General features: G+C 44.4%; 1 protein-coding gene across 1 annotated transcript in view; it reads left to right on the forward strand.

Annotated features, from left to right (window-relative positions):
• Nucleotides 1-18,831, forward strand: part of LHFPL6 (LHFPL tetraspan subfamily member 6) — a 255,853-nt gene extending 237,022 nt beyond the window's left edge. The window contains exon 4 of the mRNA XM_075919117.2: nucleotides 16,917-18,831. Coding sequence (XP_075775232.1) covers nucleotides 16,917-17,035 — 119 coding nt within the window. The 3' untranslated portion in view covers nucleotides 17,036-18,831. The remainder of the gene's footprint in view (nucleotides 1-16,916) is intronic.
• The last annotated feature ends 1,826 nt before the right edge of the window (nucleotides 18,832-20,657 follow it).

Here is a 20,657-nt window from a genome sequence, read left to right on the forward strand (position 1 = left end):
TCTGCCACTCTGTGACAAATTAACTAGCCAGGGAGGAGGCTCTCTCAGTACCTTTGACTAGGGTGGTACAGGGAAGGGTGGTGGTAGAACAGTATGTGAGAAAGCAAATAGAGACACAACAAGGAATTGAGTCAACATGCAGTGGTGGCAGAAAACAACTGGAGCGCTGCAGAGAACTTGCTGAGACTGACAGAGCTCACGTGAAGCTGTTGCAGGGAATGTGGGCCAGGAGGAGGGCTGCAGGAAGCACCAAAGACTCAGAAGGATCTTCTGTGACTGTAGGGAGCTCCTGTTGTGATCAAAGAAAAGCCAGCAGAATGGATTAACTGGAGGGAGAGCTGGAAACTCTGTAGTGGGAGGAGGACTAGAGCAGTCTGGAGCAAGATGACCACCATCCTGGTGCTGTATCTTTAGGATGGGGAGATGACAAAAATGGCTGGTGAATCTGGGATTTCAAGTCATGAGATAAAAAAGTGGCCGAATTTTGCATCATGGAAGACAAAGCTAGACAAAAATATTTCAGGAATTAATAGTTGAATGTAGTAGACTTTAAAGAAACACAACTCCAATGTACAAAATAATGTAGATGTAACTTTGTGCACAGACAGGGAGAATAATAACTGTGCTAAAAACCCAGAAAGAGTATAATCCTAAATGGGTGCATTAGATAAGAAGTGATTGTTCTTGTCTGCAGGAATATTGACAAAGGCATCAGACTAATCAGACGCTCTAAACACAGCTGAGATAGGTCATATTGTGAAGGGAAAATAAAACCCCACTTACATGTAGGCTGCATCTAGACTGGCAAGATTTTGCGCAAAAGCACTCGCTTTTGCACAAAAACTTGCCAGCTGTCTACACTGGCCGCTTGAATTTGCACAAGAGCACTGAATTTGTAATGTAAAAAACAGTGCTCCTTGTGCAAATACTTTCACACTCTCACTCAGGGATAAACCCTCTTGCGCAAGTATTTGTGTAAGAGGGCCAGTGTAGACAGGCACCTTAATGTTTTGCGCAAGAAAGCCCAATGGCTAAAATGGCCATCGGAGCTTTCTTGCGCAAAATCGCATCTAGACTGGCCACGGATGCTTTTGCGCAAAAGCACTTTTTGCACAAAAGCATCCGTGCCAATCTAGACGCTCTTTTGTGGAAATACTTTTAACGGAAAAACTTTCCCGTTAAAAGTATTTCCGCAAAATCATGCCAGTCTAGATGTAGCCATAGATTTCAAAGCAGCATTTAATATGGCTGCAGGGAAACTAATTGTGCTTTTAATTTACATACAAGTAGATATTTGTTTTCTTTTCCAAAAATTTGACTTGGCACTACCATAGCTTGATGCTTTCTTTGAAATTCATTTAAAAGTGAATTTTGTTCAACTGCCTTTATTCAGTTGGATTTGACGGATAGCACCATGTACAACATCTTCATTTTTCCATCAAAAGAAAATATTGGTACAGATAAATGCATATATAAATGGAGTTGTGTTGTAGCTAAATATGTATGGCCAGGTACAATTCAAGTAGTCCTACCCTGGATCAAATAACCTCCATAGACTCAGGGTATGTCTACACTACAAAGTTAGTTCGAACTAACGGATGTTAGTTCGAACTAACTTTCATAGGCGCTACACTAGCGCTCCATTAGTTCGAATTTAATTTGAACTAACAGAGCGCTTAGTTCGAACTAGGTAATCCTCATTCCACGAGGATTAAGCCTAGTTCGAACTTACTAGTTCGAATTAAGGGCTGTGTAGCCCCTTAATTCGAACTAGTGGGAGGCTAGCCCTCCCCTGGTTTCCCTGGTGGCCACTCTGGCCAACACCAGGGAAACTCGTCTGCCCCCCTCCCAGCCCCGGACCCCTTAAAGGGGCACGGGCTGGCTACGGTGCCCGTGCCAGGTGCAAGCCTGCCAGCACCCAGCCAGCAGACCCTGCACCTGGCACGGATCGAGCCACCCACCTGATGCCCCCCAGCCCTCCCCCTCTTCCCGGGACCAGGCTGGCGGCTCCCGGGAGCTTGCCCGGGAACGCAAGAGGCGGGCACCCGCTTGGGCTAGTGCGGACATCGTGGACCTCATCCACGACCTCCACACTAGGCACAGGAAAGTGGCCGTCTAGGGCAGGAGAGCTGCCAGCCTGGCCAGCCAGGAGCAGGTGTGCATGAAAATCAAGGGGGTCCACTGAGACCCCCGACCCTGAGCCCTGAGCTTACAGTGGCCGTCCTGGGTCAGACCAAAGCTCCATCTAGCCCAGTAGCCTGTCTGCCGACAGCGGCCAACCCTAGGGACCCTGGAGGGGATGGACCGAAGACAGTGACCAAGCCATTTGTCTCGTGCCATCCCTCTCCAGCCTTCCACAAACTTTGGGCAGGGACACCACTCCTACCCCCTGGCTAATAGCACTCCATGGACCCAACCTCCATGACTTGATCTCACTTCCCTTTAAACTCTGTTCTAGTTCTAGCCTTCACAGCCTCCTGCAGCAAGGAGTTCCACAGATTGACTCTGCTTTGTGAAGAACAACTTTCTGTTATTAGTTTGAAGCCTGCTACCCATTCCTTTCCTTTGGTGTCCTCTAGTCCTTCTTCATGGGAACTAATGAAGAACTTTTCTGTATGCGCCCTCTCCACCCCACTCTTGCTTTTAGAGACCTCTATCCTGTCCCCCCTCCGTCTCCTCTTTTCTAAGCTGAGAAGTCCCAGTCTCTTTAGCATCTCTTCATATGGGACCTGTTCCCAACCCCTGATCATTGTAGTTGCCCTCCCCTCTCCCAGCCTCTCTCTTCCCCTCTCCCACCTCCTTTTCCCAGTCTCCCCCAGTTTTGTTCAATAAAGACAGATTCTATTTTTGAACACAATTGTCCTTTATTTTGTACATCAAGAAGAGGGGCTAGGGAAGGGTAAGTGGAAGGAGGTGAGGGAGGAATGGGGTACGCGCCCCCGATGGGGAGGACTGGACTGGCTCTGCGGGCTTTTGGGGTGGAACCTCTCCTGCAGCCCCCCGATTGCTCCCTCTCCCCAGATGGCAGCCTGTGGCAAGTGCAGCCGGTCTGATGGCCGAGTGCTGTGATGTGCCCAGTGTGGGTACTCCGGGCACTCCAAGCCAGGACTGCTTTGCAAGCGGGGCACCCCTGAGAACTGTCTGTCCGGGGTGGGGGTCGGGACCCTTTAAGCGCAGCCCTCGGCTAGCCTGAGACAGCATCTCCAAGCTCTAAGTCCTCCTCTGATGCCCTGCCGGCACTGCTTCCGGCCATCCTTAAGCCTGGTTCAGGGTCCACTTAATGTGGACATGCTAGTTCGAATTAGCAAAACGCTAATTCGAACTAGTTTTTTAGTCTAGATCCGTTAGTTCGAATTAGCTTAGTTCGAATTAACTAATTCGAACTATGTTAGTTCGAATTAACGTTGTAGTGTAGACGTACCCTCAGCCTCTGTGGAAATGAGGCTGGTGTAATAACCTAGCTAGATGGATGGATAGGCAGACTGGGGTATATCAGTAGAAGAGCCTGGAATATACTAGACTCATATGCTACTGCTTTTTTGTCAGTCAGAAAGAAAGCTGCAATAGTAACTACATTAGCATTTGGTTGCAGGCTAAATCAGTTGGCACAGATGATATACCAGTCATAATCAAGTGCTAAGGAATTCCAGTTCTTTCACATAAACGGGAAAGATCAAAGTCATTTCCATCTCCTGTTGTAGCATATGCTGTTACTGTTATTTATTTATTATTTATATGGAGGAGCTGTCCAATCGATCCAAATCTAGATCAGAGTCCATTGTGGTTCTGAGCTACTAGCTGAAAGAAGTTGATTCAGATACAGAGGATCGTATTTATAGCTAGAGCAAATAGCAAGTCATTTACTCTAAAAGGATCTCACCTAAACAGTTTACAATGCATTTAACTTGTCTGAGCTAGATGTAGTACCACCTCACTCAGGGACAATACCTGAAAAGTAAAGTTCCCAACAGAGAAGGGCTTTACAGATTGGCAAAAGCTTGTCAAATATCACAAGGAATTTGCATTAAAATTAGAACTGTGCAAAATACTTGCAACAGCCTTTAGATTTTGCAAAATCTAAACCACTGTTGTGAAAAATTTCTGAAATGCTGCTGACTTACTTAAAAGCCAGGAGTGTCTACATGGGTAAGAGGAGACTTTAAAGGGCACAAATAGGAGTAAGACACCCAAACTCTTTTGATGTTCAATGGGTTCCTTTATAAGCACACTAGATGGTGACTCAAAAGATGTAAATTCTGTTCTCAACTCTGTCCCCATTCTAGTCTTCTCTCTGTGCCTGTTTCCCGTCTGTAAAATGATGATGATAACACTGACCCTGCTTTGTAAAAGCATTCAATCTATTGATGAAAAGTGCTAAGTATTGTCAAAAACACAAAGGCAATTAATGACAATCACCTCAGAGAATATTCTGAACAGACTCTCTCAGTAAGTATTCCAGCACCAAATGGCACAGTTGCATGTTTTTGTGGGACCAACTATAGTTTAAGCTTACAGGAAAAACAAAACTGTTTACAGATCTTTGTCTTGAGCGCCAGGCCATTAAGTTCTTTAAGTACCTCTAATGGCTTTCACTAGAAGTCCTAGCTCAGTGGTTCCCAACCTTTCGGGGCTGCCAGGCACATGTACCGCGCGCCCAGGGCAGGGGCCGCCCATGAGCCACACACCCGGGGTTGGCACCATGCGTGCGCCGGGGGCGGGGCCGGCCCAGATCATTCCGCGGGCGTACATAAATGCCCCGGCAGGTGCCATGGCACCCACGGGCACCGTGTTGGGGACCACTGTCCTAGATTAACAAACAGGTTTGCACTTTATATTTCTAACTTCCCTTACAAGAAAATACGTGCACACAAATAGAATACACATGTTCAAGGGTTTACAAGCTCTTGAATGATAGGTCACAAACATATGGGCGCAGTATACAGATCAGTGTTTCTCAACCTTTTTTTATAAAGTACCCCTTTTTTAAAAAAAATTATAAGTACCCCCACTACCTACAGTCTTCAGACACAACATTTTTTTCTACCATTTTAACACATTTGTTTCAACAACTTAATCATAGTGGGCAGGCAATGAAATTTTGGGGTGTAAAAAGTACAAAAATAACAAAGTGCTGTAAAACTTAAAACAAAAATCAGTTTTTCTCCAAATTTCAGTTATGTTGATGTACCCCTAAGGGTGCTCAAGTACCCTTAAGGGTGCTCAGACCACTGGTTGAGAAACACTGATATAAATGATAAAGGCGCACTGACCAGTCAGAAGGCCCATAGCTCCAATTATTTATGCTGCCTATCAATTCGCTTGACAAAGCCAAAAGCTTTCAAAGGGCTGGTAATCATGCAGCACTAGGCTCAACAATCGCCCCTTAGCTCCTGATGGCGCCAAAACCCCTTCCTTCTTCCTGAACAGGAAAGTTAATGCTGTTGTGTAAAATCTAGTCTTAGCCCTGAGCATAGCATCATTCCAGAACATGCAGCTTGAAAGCATGACAGCTTATTTAAGTGTGAAGGTATTTTGAATATTTTTGATTGTTGGAGACATTCCATACGCACTCCACTCAGATTTTGAGCTTATGGGAAGAAAGATACAAATCATTTCACTGGATTTTTTTTTAACTCTAATAAATATACTGACTACATATGTAATTGTGGACATTGGTCTTCCTGTTAAAGCTTTCATTTTAACAGCAGAGAATATCAAATTTAAAAAATGATATTTATAATGCTTAGCAAGACAGAGTCCCTCAAAGCAAAATACTGTATCTGATGAATTAATTTAAGCCCCAATCCAGCAAAGCACTTGAGCACATGCTTAACTTTCTGCATGGGAGTAGCCCCCTTGAGATCACTATGATAAAAGTTAAGTATGTGTTTAAGAGCTTTGCTGGATCAGGGTCCCAATATGGTAGCTGCTGTTATAGCTGCTATAAAAATATAAATCTGGAGAACTGAATGTTTTTGATCTCCAGTGTATCATTTCTCCTGGAGTCTTGCCATTTGATTTGGCCTCTAGTGTAATCATTTGAATGTTCTCTAGCCTGCCCTTTACAAAGCTTTACCACCCTTCTAAAAGGGAGAACTTAATGCAAAAGTGAAGCAAAAGTCATTTCACAGGTTAAACTGCAGCTAAATTGCCCAATTATTGACAACCCACAATCTTTCCTTAGGGGGCAATGGATTAAAATAGCTGGTACATGCAGCAAAATGAAAACACTGGAGCAAAATCACAAACTAGACCATTTTTTCCCCCTCATGAAATTAAAAATTACAAGGGAAGTATCACTGTTTTAGTGAAACACTTGGCGGTTTGATGTAGATGATTGTTAATTTCAGTAGGCAAATTTGAAAGTCTATTGTTGGCTTGAGAACTATAATTAGGACACCACAGAGATCACTTCACCCCTCCCAGCAGCAAGCTCTTCTTTAGTGTTATAGCCCCATTCTTCAGTCTCCACATGTACATCAGCTTATTTTAGCAAGAGACTCCCCCTGCTTCTGGCGCTTAATGGAAATAAATGAGCAATAGGTTGATTTCAGGTCACTAATGCTCTAAGGGCAGTGTCCCAATGTTCTTTCAACCACCCTGCTGTACTTCCCTGTCCCTTTGCTTGTTCCTTTTGACACCACTCACGCTTGTGAGCTTGAAAGAGCAAAAGGCTGCCTGTTTGTTCCTTATATGATCAAAGTGGTGACCATGTTCATTGGGGCATATGGAGCACAGCAAAGGGAAAACCATGGCCTGCCAAGTCCAAGGTTGAATGTGCATCTTGTGTGTCTTCAGCAGTGCTGTGACACTGATCTAGCAGCTCATCATCCATAAACTCAGGCCTCACTAAATGACCCTTATCCTCTGCCAAGGAACAAAAGTTGAATTCACCCTACGCAGAAGTCAAGGCTCCTTATTTCTGCCTCTGTCCGTGTTCAGTGAGGCTTAGGGCCTTGGCATGACTTCACACTGAATGTGCCAGCTTTTGAAAATCTTTTACTAGCACACAAAAAAAAGGGGGGGGGAAGGAGCTTTTCCACGTACGAGCAATCATTATTAGAGAAAAGGTCTCTGTTGTAAAATCTAGCAATCTGCACCTGTCATCATCTCTGGGCACATGTTGGTTAAAATACACAAAGTAATACAGTAGAATATAATATATATATATAACCAGCTTCCCAATTCCTCCCCAGTAGCCTGAAAACAGACACGCATTCTGACCTTGGCAACTGAATTCTGCTTGTCAAATTTCCAGCTGAGCTTTCCATAGGATTCTTCTTCACTCTGTACTTGTAAGGTGAAACTGAACCCGGGAACTCTGAGGCTTAGTGCATGAGGGTACGTCTAGACTACCGCGTTTTGTCAACAGAAGTTTTGTCGACAGTATCTGTCGACAAAACTTCTGTCGACAAAGAGCGTCCAGACACATTGAGTTCTGTCGACAAAGCAAGCTGCTTTGTCGACAGAACTCCGTAGTCTGGACGCAGTGTTACAGGCAATAACATCTTCTGTCGACAGAGTTCTGTCGACAGAAGGTGTTATGCCTCATAAAATGAGGTATACCAGCGTCGACAAAACTGCTGAGTTCTGTCGACGTTCTGTCGACAGAACTCAGCGGTAGTGTAGACGCTGGTATAGTTTTGTCGACAAAAGTCCACTTTTGTCGACAAAACTAGGTAGTCTAGACACACCCTGAGTCTCTACAGTTAAGCTAAAAGCCAGCTGGCTACAAGACTTCTTCTGCACCTTAGGATATAATTCCTCATCTTTTGTTTCCAGAGTATTATAATGATTCTCCTTCACCACAGTGGATGAATTGGAAGGGAAAATTGGATGGAAGTTTGGAAAGGAATTTGGGATTCTTTAGGAAGAAAGGAGCTAAGTCAATGTTATAAATGGCTGTCAATGGGCAGGAAGACATACGGGAATATGCCCTATTGGCAGGCTAAACTCTTACTTTTGACTTGGCACCAGCCAGATTGCCATGGTGTAGGGGAGCTGAAGGATCTCCACAGTGGGACTCAGACCTTTGCTGGGTCGTAGCACTCCTAAGGAGTCTGGTCCCTCATACCTGCCACAGAGTGGTATTCTGCATTCTGCTTGTCTGAGTAGCCACAAAAGTGGGGCCTAGTAAGTGGCTAAGCCGGGCAGCCCTCCCAGGAGTGGATTATGGCATAGGCTGTATAGGCCTGTGCATAGGGCCCAGCTCCTCACCATTTGTTTGGGTCAGAATTGCAGCTCTCACTTTTTAAAACAGTTTCCAGGCCCCAGGCCTGTAAAGAAAACCCTGAAAACAGGCAACAAGTTTAACCGTGCTGTGGTGTCTGCCTGAGTCCTGCAGCCAGCCTGATGCAATTGCTCTGAGGCGAGAGTTTCCCATTCATCTTCATAGGTTCTACTCTCCAATAGCCACTGCTCTGGGAATGCTGCCAACACCAAGAGAGAATGGTGTGTGCCAGAAATGTGTGTGTCAGGGCTGTGGCCTGCCCCACCCACCCAGCCTCACCTACTGCTGGGGTAAGAACTGGGGCAGCCAGCTTCCAACCCTGCCTTGCTAGAGGGAACACTTGCTGTCATTCCCACTGCTCCAGAGGGAAAGATGGCCTCTGTTGCTGCTCCTGATGGGAGAAAGAGCCTCGTGCTGCTGCTCTTGCCTCTATGTGAGGAAAGGGGCCCCCTGGTTCCCCCCATACCAAATGTGCAAGGAAAACTATGCTGCAGGGGCTGCAACGTCATGATGTGCGTAGGACCCAGGAGTGCCTGGAAGCCCACATAGAAATGACTGTGGGATGGGTAGCTGTCCTGAGGTGAGAGAGCAAAAGTCTCCTTGCTCTCTGAGGGGGCAAACTTTCCCAGATAGATGCTGCTGCTTCTGCTGACTCTTCCATATCTGACCTGGCGGTGATCTCAGTCTGCATGGGCTGCTATAAATCTCTCCGTACCATAAAGAAAACCTCCCCTCCACCTCTGCGCCTGCCACAGAAGAGTGATAGCTCTGTGCCTATACTGCCTCCCCTCCCCCAGGTGATAAGGGAGTGGGTTCCTGGACTCCATCCCCAGAGCAAGGGGAGAGGTTGGGGGTTAGAGACTAGCCTCTTGTGTGCCTTCCCCCCAATTGGACTTTCAGTTGGACTGAAGTGACTCAAACAGAGCTCCTCAGACAGCTCCATGCCACATAGAGCAAACCAATATCCAAATTTGGCCCGCTGGGAAGTTCTTTTCTTTGGCTGGCATGTGGAATTGATGCTACTGTGGGGGCAGTTTGGGGGAGCAGTTTAGAACTTCATTACAATTTTCAGACTAACAATGATAAAGGCAGAGGACGATTCCGTACGGTTGTTTCTGAGGAGGCAAGTCAAAGTCCCAGACCTTGGCTATTTGTTGTGCGACCTCCATGCACTGCTACAAACAAAGAGACTCCAAAGCTGCCTGTAGTGCAGGTAAACAAACCACTAAAAGGAAACAAAATAAAATACTTTGACCCTTCTGATTTGCGTCTACTGCAGAAACCAGCCCCACAGCCTCTCTCTCTCTCTCTCTTTCTGGACTTGGCAGGCGATGGGGCTGTCTGTTCCACTGCTAACCTATTTTCAGTGCCAGTAACCTCTATTTTAACTGTCAAGTCTTGTTTTCCTCTGCATTGAAAACAGCTATTTGCCGCCCAAGTAAGCTCTGAGGCTTGCCTGACGAGCTATTATAGACAGCGAAGGGGAACAATTTAAATAGTTTTGCTTCTTTCACTTCTTGAAAGGGTTGTAGGCAAGCCAAGTCCTCTAATTGACTATTTCCCTGTTCGGATGAATTAAATATAGGTGGGCAGAACTCTTGGAGGAGGCGCAGAGACTTGGTTCAATAAAGAGCATTGGTAGGAAACTCTGAAACCCCAACGAAACCACTCTGCTGATACTTTGCACTTTTTAAAGTCTCTCTTCACTAGCAGCAGCAAACACTCCTGCTCTTTCCTTATGCAAAAAGACAACGAAGGCTCACTCTTTTGGAGGTCCCAAGTGTGTAATGTTGCCATGCTTGTTTTGGCATGTAAACGTCATCGTCTCTGTTGTAGTGAAACTGTCCAAAACTGGTTGAGTTGTCTTCTTTGGGGAAATGGGTCAGTAGACTGAAACATTTTTGCCATGCGACATGTCACACACAGTTTTAGAAATGTTATTATTTTAGAAGCACTCTTTTAAAGAAAGGAGCACAAGCCCTGCTTTATATTTTGACAGGCTTGCATCAGTTTGTATCGTCATAGATTTACCATGTTTGCTTCTAGTGTGAACATAAGAATGGCCATACTGGGTCAGACCATCTAGCCCAGTATCCTGTCTGCCGACAGTGGCCAGTGCCAGATGCCCCAGAGGGGGTGTACCGAAGACAATGATCAAGCAATTTGTTTCTTGCCATCCTTCTCCAGGCTTTGACAACAGAGGCCAGGGGAACCATTCCTTACCTCCTGGCTAATAGCCTTTTATGGACCTAACCTCCATGAATTTATGTAGCTCTTTTTAAAACTCTGTTATAGTCCTAGCCTTCACAGCCTCCTCTGGCAAGCAGTTCTACAGGTTGACTCTGCGCTCTGTAAAGAAGAACTTTTTTTATTAGTTTTAAACCTGCTACCCATTAATTTCATTTGGTGTCCTCTAGTTCTTATATTATGGGAACAAGTAAATAACTTTTCTTTATTCACCCTCTCCACACCACTCATGATTTTGTATACCTCTATCATATCCCCCTCAGTCTCCTCTTTTCTAAACTGAAAAGTCCCAGTCTCTTTAGCCTCTCCTCATATGGGACCCTTCCAAACCCCTAATAATTTTAGTTGCTCTTTTCTGAACCTTTTCTAATGTCAAAGTATCTTTTTTGAGGTGAGGAGACCACATCTGTACACAGTATTCAGGATGTAGGAGTCCTATAGTTTTATATAGGAGCAGTAAGATATTCTTTGTCTTATTTTCTATCCTTTTTTAAATAATTCCTAGCATCCTATTTGCTTTTTGGACTGCTGCTGCACACTGCGTGGACGTTTTCACAGAACTACCCACGGTAACTCCAAGATCTCTTTCATGATTAGTTGTAGTTAAATTAGCCCCCCAACAAATTGTACGTATAGTTGGGGTTATTTTTTCCAAATGTGCATTAGTTTACACTTATCCACATTAAATTTCAATTGCCATTTTGTTGCCCCGTCACTCAGTTTGGGGAGACCTTTTTCAAGTTCTTCACAGTCTGCATTGGTCTTGACTATCTTGAATAGCTTAGTATCGTCTGCCAACTTTGCCACCTCACTGATTACCCCTTTCTCTAGATTGTTTATGAATAAGTTGAATAGGATTGGTCCTAGGACTGACCCTTGGGGAACACCACTAGTTACCCCTCTCCATTCTGAAAATTTACCATTTATTCCTATCCTTTGTTTCCTGTCTTTTAACCAGTTCTCAATCCATGAAAGGATCTTCCCTCTTATCCCATGACAATCTAATTTACACAAGAACCTTTGGTGAGGGACCTTGTCAAAGGCTTTCTGGAAATCTAAGTATACTATATCTACTGGATCCCCCTTGTCTACATGTTTGTTAACCCCTTCAAAGAACTCTAATAGATTAGTAAGACAGGAGTTCCCTTTACAGAAACCATGCTGACTTTTGCCCAACAAATTATGTTCTTCTACGTGTCTGACAATTGTATTCTTTACTATTGTTTCAACTAAGTTGCCTGGTACTGACATTAGTTTTACTGGTCTGTAATTGCCAGGGTCGCCTCTAGAGCCCTTTTTAAATATTGGCCTTATGTTATCTGTCTTCTAGTTCTTGAGTACAGAAGCTGATTTAAAGGATAGGTTACAAACCATAGTTAATAGTTCCGCAATTTCCCATTTGAGTTCATTCAGAACCCTTGGGTGAATGCCATCCGGTCCCGGTGATTTGTTACTGTTAAGTTTTTCTGTTTGTTCCAAAACCTCCTCTAATGACACTTCAATCCAGGACAGTTCCTCAAATTCATCACCCACAAAGGACAGTGCAGGTTTGGGAATCTCCCTAACATCCTCAGCTGTGAAGACTGAAGTGAAGAAATCATTTAGTGTCTCTGCAATGGCTTTATCGTCCTTGATTGCTCCTTTTGTATCTCGATCGTCCAGGGGCTGCACTGTTTTTTTAGCAGGCTTCCTGCTTCTAATGTACTTTAAAACATTTTGCTATTTCTTTTTGAGTTTTTGGTTAGCTGTTGCTCAAAATCTTTTTTGGCTTTTCTTATTACATTTTTACACTTGATTTGACAATGTTTATGTTCTTTTCTATTTACCTCAGTAGGATTGGACTTCCACTTTTTAAAAGATGCCTTTTTTTCTCTCACTGCTTCTTTTACATGGTGGTTAAGCCACGGTGGCTCTTTTTTAGGTCTCTTACTATGTTTTTTTATTTGGGGTATACATTTAAGTTGGGCGTCTATTATGGGCGTCTTTTAAGTTGAGCGTCTATTAAGTTGGGCGTCTTTGAAAAGTTTCCATGCAGCTTGCAGGGATTTTACTCTAGTCACTGTGCCTTTTAATTTCTGTTTAACTAACCTCCTCATTTTTGCGTAATTCCTTTTTGAAATTAAATGCCAGTGTTCTGGACTGCTGAGGTGTTCTTCCCACCACAAGAATGTTAAATGTTATTATATTATGGTCACTATTCCCAAATGCTCCTGTAATAGTTACCTCCTGAACCCGATCCTGCGCTCCACTCAAGACTAAATAAAGAATTGCCTCTCCCCTTGTGGGTTCCTGTACCAGGTGCTCCAAGAAGCAGTCATTTAAGTCATCAAGAATTTTATCTCTGTATCTCGTCCTGAGGTGACATGTACCTAGTCAATATGGGGATAATTGAAATCCCCCATTATTATTGAGTTTTTTATTTTCATAGTGTCACTAATCTCCCTTAGCATTTCAACGTCACTATCACAGTTCTGGTCAGGTGGTCGATAATATAGCGCTACTACTATACTCTTATTATTGGAGCATGGAATTACTATCCATAGTGATTCTATTGAACATGTTGATTCATTTAAGATTTTTACTTCATTTGATTCTACATTATCTTTCACATATAGTGTCACTCCGCCACCTGAACGGCCTATTCTGTCCTTCTGATATATTTTATATTCCGGTATGATTGTGTCCCACTGATTGTCGTCATTCCACCAGATTTCTGTGATGCCTATTATGTCAATCTCCTCCTTTAATATAAGGTACTCTACTTCACCCATCTTATTATTTCGACTTCTAGCATTTGTGTAGAAGCACTTTAAAAAATTGACACTGTTTATTTGTCTGCCCTTTCCTGATGTATTAGATTCTTGTATATGTGATTGTTTCTTGTCTGATCTGGCCCAGTTTATCATCTCTCGTCCTCTCTTTCTGACTAAAACCTAGAGAATCTCCATCAAAGGACTCTCCTCTAAGAGAAATCTCTGTCCGATCCACGTGCTCCTCCGCACCAAACGGCTTTTCCCCTTCTCGTAGTTTATAAACTGCTCTATGACCTTTTTAATGTTTAGTGCCAGCAGTCTGGATCCACCTTGGCTTAGGTGGCACGGCAGCAGGCTGGGGAAGAGGTGGAGTGTACAGTGAGGTACGGCTATCTTTATTCACAGAGGTTTGAAATTGCACACAGGTGATCTCTTTACATGTGTGCAACTGCACTGAAATCAGTGAGGTCTGTACAGGTCTGAGGGCCTGCCTGCCTGCATATCTTTGCAGGAGGAGGGCAACATTCCTCCATTTTAGCAGTGGCTGGTGTAGTGTTATTTGTTTGCCTCCTGTTAAAGCAAATGGAAGTTACCAGGCTAAAACTCATGAACTGCACATTTACTCCAGCATAGACAAATGTAGTTTTGGTTACTGACTACACTGAGCTAGTAACAGGGTATAGGGCCTTGGGAATCAACTCCTTTTTTCACAAGCTACATGTCATAGCAAGGATGAATTTTGCACACCGCCCCAATTCACAACTACTCTGTGGAAAAAAGTTCTAGAGTATATTCCCTTTACAATAGCCCAGATTCCATATTGGATTTGATGCTAGGTGGGTACATTCCCTAGGGTCCTTTTACCAATTTGGCTCAAGTCCACATTCCATCACAGACTTTGTCTGTATAAACATTGTGTAATAAATCCATATTGTAAATCACTAAAAGCTCCTGAGATGCTTATGCCCATTCTCATTAGCTGTCCTATAGGCAGGATTGTGTGGATTTGTATCGTTTTATTACTTGAACCTTTTTCAAATAGCCATGTTTAGAATTTCACTTATTACAATAGGGCTGAGAAGTACCAGTCAAGACTAGGCCTCAGTGTGTTAAGCACTAAATCAGTGTTTCTTAAACTTTTTAAGACCGAGGAACACCAGACAATAATTTTTTTTTTATGGGGAACACCAAGGATTTTTTTGTTGAGCCAAAAAAAAGTCGGGGGCAGGGGGGAGAAGGGTCGGGGGAAAGTTATTGAGGAAAAAAAGGTCACCTGCCCCTTTAAGGGCAGCCATTTTGAATTCTGTTATTCTCCGTGGCACACCTCCAACTGCCTCACAGCGGAACACAGTTTAAAACACACTGCACTAAATAAATGCATCAAGTCATGGTGTTACTGCCCTGAGATAGTCACAGCCATCCAGTACCTTACGTTAGCACTATCTGCCTGTCTATTAGAGATGCGTGCTTCAGTCTGTATGTAAATCTATCTGTCAAAAATTCCTCCTAAATGGTAAGAATTAGGGCCACCAAATTTGGTATGCAGCTTCCTGTTATTGTAGCTTAAAAGCAAGGTCAGGGTTTGGTTATGACAGGAAAATGGGAAGTGCCTGGAATGGGACTTTTTTCCAGAACATGGAAAGGGAAGGGGCAGAGGGAAGAAAGACATGTAGCCCCCCCCCACCCCAAAGTAGTGCTGGGGGGAAGATTCCCTACCCCCCCCCCCCGACCTCCTCAGTGATTGCCGCTCTCCCCCTCCTCTAGACCCTGACCAAGACCCCCAACCCTATCTGGTAGCCCCATCTAAAGAGAGCCTAGGGCCAGGGCCAGGAAACATGCCCTGGCTCCGGACAGGCTGCACTGCAGGCCAGAGCTGGTCCCCAGAGCTCTGCCTCCCTGCAGACAGCCTGCTGGCCATAGAATCATAGAATCATAGGACTGGAAGGGACCTCGAGAGGTCATCGAGTCCAGCCCCCCGCCCTCAAGGCAGGACCAAGCTCCATCTACACCATCCCTGACAAATGTCTATCTAACCTGTTCTTAAATATCTCCAGAGAGGGAGATTCCACCACCTCCCTTGGCAATTTATTCCAATATTTGACCACCCTCACAGTTAGGAATTTTTTCCTAATGTCCAATCTAAACCTCCCCTGCTGCACTTTAAGCCCATTACTCCTTGTCCTGTCCTCAGAAACCAAGAGGAACAAATTTTCTCCTTCCTCCTTGTGACACCCTTTTAGATATTTGAAAACCGCTATCATGTCCCCCCTTAATCTTCGTTTTTCCAAACTAAACAAGCCCAGTTCATGAAGCCTGGCTTCATAGGTCATGTTCTCTAGACCTTTAATCATTCTTGTCGCTCTTCTCTGTACCCTTTCCAATTTCTCCACATCTTTCTTGAAATGTGGCGCCCAGAACTGGACACAGTACTCCAGCTGAGGCCTAACTAGTGCAGAGTAGAGCGGCAGAATGACTTCACGAGTTTTGCTTACAACACACCTGTTGATACAACCTAGAATCATATTTGCTTTTTTTGCAACAGCGTCACACTGTTGACTCATATTCAACTTGTGGTCCACTATGACCCCTAGATCCCTTTCTGCCATGCTCCTTCCTAGACAGTCGCTTCCCATCTTGTATGTATGGAACTGATTGTTCCTTCCTAAGTGGAGCACTTTGCATTTCTCTTTATTAAACCTCATCCTGTTTACCTCTGACCATTTCTCTAACTTGCTAAGGTCATTTTGAATTATGTCCCTATCCTCCAAAGAAGTCGCAATCCCACCCAGTTTGGTATCATCTGCAAACTTAATAAGCGTACTCTCTATCCCAATTCTACATCATTGATGAAGATATTGAACAGTGGGAGTGGAAGGGGCTGCTGGAGACTGGGGCCCACCCCCAGAGCCTGGTCCCCCCAGACAGGCTGCAGGCCATGGGGTAAGGCTACAGAAGGCTGGACTCCCTGGAGCCTGCAGGCAGCAGGGAAGCTGCTAGAGGCCAGGGCTAGCCCCCAGAGCCCTGCCCTACCCTCTGCAGACAGCCTGAAGGCTGCTGCGAGGGCTGCTGGGGATGGGGCAGGCACCCACAGCCTGCCCAGCCCCAGACAGACTGCAGGTCATGGGAGGGCCTATGGAGTCTGGGGCTGGCCCCAGAGTCCTGCCTACCCCCCAGCAGACAGGTTACAGGCCGCGGGAGGGGCCACTGCAGGCTGGGGCCAGCCCCTGGATCTCTGCCTTCTTCACCCACCGTCTCCCCCTCCGTGGACAGGCTGCAGGCCATTCATTTTATTTTCCAAAACAAAAATGAATTGAATTAAGGGCCTGAACAATGCCAGGTAAATCTTCTAGTATTTAATAAAAAAGCAAGAAGATTCCTGTATACTCAGACACCAAAATCATGAGCACTTAGATAGATTAGATAGCATTGATATCTGGCTGGCTGGCTGGCTTCTACCACAATGGGAAGGCTTTGGATGAAGGTGCATAAATATAAATTGCTTAAAAGAGAATTAAACCAAAAAGCTGATACAGGGGCTAATATACATGGCACCTTCTGCCATATTTGGTTACTTCTACTTTCATTTCCCTTTTACTGCTCCAAAAGGAAAGAGCGAGTAACATTATGGTGAAAGCAAATCTCCCTTCTTGAGTAAAATATTGTTCCCTTGGTTTGTTTGTTCCTAGGTACTTGTGAAATTGGCTGGGCTTACTACTGCACCGGAGGAGGAGCAGCTGCTGCTATGTTAATCTGCACTTGGTTGGCCTGTTTCTCTGGCAAGAAACAGAAACAGTACCCTTACTGAGGCTGGCAGCCTGAGAGTCCAGTCTAGAGAATGAGTGAGCTTCGAGAGGCCGAAGTGACTTGCAGATTTCTTCTTCTGAAAAAAGTGCTTTAGTTCCTAACTGCAGAACCCTCAGTCTGAAACGAGAGTGGACATGGTCTAGGTCAGGATGTGAGGTGACATTGTGGGATGGGATGGGATGGGAGTCTGGAGGTATGGACCAAATGCTCTTGTTTGCCAAGTTCTTTCTTGACAAAGTATATTTCAGGTCTGTTCTGGAAGAATATAATTTTATGAACAAGGAATGTTCCTTTTTGATAAATTGTAAAGGTCTGGGTGCGCAAATGAATTGAAAGACTGGTGAAAAAAATATTTGGGGTAGGATGCAATCTTCCAAAGTTCCACTTCAGCACAACACTCCTGAAAGTGTGTGTGCATACACACACACACACACACACACACACACATGCAGACAATGGCACAGAACAAATGAAATGCAAACTTATTGGTGCATTTTTCTTTCTTTTTTTATTCATTTGATGGTTTTGAATCCAATGTTATACCACTTTTTAAACTATATATGAAACCTAATAAATGGACCAATAAGCCACTTTAACAGTATTTTGTATATTCTCTATACTCTTCCACAAAACATTTATTCACTACTTATTCAGTCCTATAGAACTTTTATGTAGCTTCCGTGTTTTCACCTTTATTACGAAAATGCAATTTTTTTACTCAGCATATGTAGGGGCTTTGCCTATGGTACTATTATGAAGGACAGTAAACAGATATCTTTCAGACCCTGGGGAATTCCTCTCATGGTACTGTAGGATATTGTTGGTTACGTAAGATTAATGGGAAACGTCTTCCAGATATAGAATTTGTCGTTGTTACGTTTAGCTCATGTTGTTGTATTGTGCTGTATCATGTTTATTATTTCAATATCCATTTTTGTAAACAAAAAATATATATATAAATGTGCTATTATGTTTGTATTTGAAAATCTCTGTAAATAAATTTTTCTCTGCTCAATATTGGAAATGCATTATAGTGTCATTGGATGACTCCGTTCATTTCTTAGTTCTCCATAAAAATGTCTTGCAAATAATCACATCCTTCAAACTCCTCTTGGTTACATTCTGACCCTAATGTATACACAATGTAACTCCTAGAAGAACCTTTCACAGTTATATTATATCTTTCCTTCAAAAGGAGCATTAACCTAGCAGACTGATATACAAACTGTTCACAAGTGACATCATCTCTCTTTGGGATGAAATATGGCAACAATTGATGGACAAAGCCACACAACACATTTCAGGACAGGAAAAGAATGACAGCAGATCCAACCAAAGATTATATTGCCAGTCTTAGATAGGAAGAATGCAGTTTTGGAAGACCATAATCATGTGAATAAGTCAAAAGAATCCCAGGACTCAGCCCCCCTGCACGCCACTCAGCTGGGCGGCCGCATGAGAGCAAGCGGCGCAGACCTCTGTCAGAACGCCGCGCTCCCCATGTAGCACGGGGGTCGGCACTGTTGAAGTGAGGGGTGGGTCGCCCTCGCCACTGCGGAGTGGCCCTGCTCTGTCACAGAAGCAAACATGCTGTCCTGGTCGTCCTGTTCTCCAGGTGGCATGCACCTGCACGGTGGGGGTCACGCAGTGGGGGTGGCGAGTCCCTTTTTTGTCTGGTGAGTAGGGTTTTCTATAATTTGTCAAGACTTGATAATCACTATGTTTGGGAAGGGCCACGTCACCTGTGCCAGGGTTCCTTCTGCCTACTGCGCCTGTAGACTAACAGGCCACCTGACATGGGATACCTCTACCCAGATCCTGGAGTGGATTTGCAGAGACTGTGGCCTTCATTTCCCACATACAGAAAGCCAGGCTGAGGGAAGAGGGACCATCCAGTATGAAAGGTGCCTGCTGGTAGAATGTCTCAGGCAGAAGGTTGAAGAGTTAAAGGAGGAGATGGATAGGCTGAGGAGCATCCTTACCCATGAGGAATTCCTTGAGAGTATTCATGTGGAGACATCCAGAGCTGAAGAAGCTATGCAGCAACAGGGGACAGCTGCCACACCACCGGGGGGGTGGAGGAGTAGGAGATGGCTCTGTCACAGGAGGGCGCTGGTTGCTAGTTACTTCTGGCAGCAGGCAGTGCTCTACCTCTACTCCCAATCCACCCACCATGGTAATTGAGAGTAGTTATGATACCCTGGAAGCGAGAGATGAAGAATTAACCCCTAATATGGAGGAGGAAAAGCCATGTATCTCCAAGGCATGGAGGTCTGTAGCCATCAAACCCAGGAGGAAACGTGGGGTAGCATTGGTTGGAGACTCTCTTCTGAGGGGTGCATCCATCTGTTGCCCTGACATGGCATCCTGGGTCTGCCAGAGGCCTGTATCTGAAACATTATGGAGGGACCGCCAAGGACAAACTGGCCTTCTGACTATTGCCCCATGTTACTCAATGTTGTGGGCACTAATGATACTGCTGGGTGTCACCCTCATCAGATCAGAAGTGGCTACAGAGCTCTGAGAGCATGGGTGAAAGTGCTTGGAGATCAGGTAGTGTTCTCTTTAGTCTGTCTAGGGCAGGATCCCAAGCAAAGATAGACGCAACCTGAACATGAAAGCCAGGATGCATATATGGTGTCCCTGGGAGGGCTTTGTCATCCTTGACCATGGGATGCTGTTCCAGGAAAAAGGACTGCTAACCAGAGATGGGGTCCACTTATCGAGCAAGGAGAAGAGCATATTTGGATACACACTGACGAAAGTGAGTAGGGCTTTAAACTAGGTTCAAAAGGGGCAGATGACCAAAGCCCAGAGATAAGTCAAAACATGGAGACCTGGGAGAAGAGTCAGAATTTGGGGATAGCGTAGGCTGTAACAGCAGGGATAAAGGAGAGACATGACAGAACTTGCGAGGAGGGGAGGAATCAAATCAGAATCTTGGATGTCTGTATACTAATGTGAGAAGTACGGGGAATAAACAGGAAGAACATGAAATGCTAGTAAATAAACAGAACCAGGGCTCGACAAATTAGGCTATCTACTCGCTCATGGCGAGTAGATTTTAGCCTGGCACGGCCATGCAGCGCGGTCAGCACATGCGCAGCATGCACTTCCGCGTGGCTGGCAAGCAGGGCTCGCTGCCGCTTGGCGAGCCCTGAACACAACTATGACATAGTATCACAGAAGTTTGCAGAGATAATACAGTTGACTAGAATATTGGTATCGAAAGGTATAGGTTACTCAGGAAGGACAGGCCAGGAAAAAGGGAGGAGGCATTGCCTTATATATTAATAACTAGCAGGTGAGGCCCGTTGTTGACCAGGCAAAGTCATTTTGTACAGATTACACTTACAGAAAAGTTCAAGAAATTAAATCTATGTAATAGAATTGTTTATTAATGTGCTTGCAAAAGGGAAGTAAAAGAACTCTTTTAAATTTACAGGATTTAAACTTCAAACATTATTCATTTTATTGAATAATTGCTGTACATAGTAAATTTGAATCAGAAACTCATAAAGCTTCCATTACTCTTTCCATAATTAATTTGAATTATTTTGTTATTTGTAATAGTAAAAATTTTCTTTGCACTAAAATGACAGTTGAATGGGCAACTCGATTTT

Source organism: Pelodiscus sinensis, chromosome 1 (assembly GCF_052426305.1).
Source record: "Pelodiscus sinensis isolate ZL-2025 chromosome 1, ASM5242630v1, whole genome shotgun sequence".
In the NCBI taxonomy this organism is placed as follows: Eukaryota; Metazoa; Chordata; order Testudines; family Trionychidae; genus Pelodiscus; species Pelodiscus sinensis.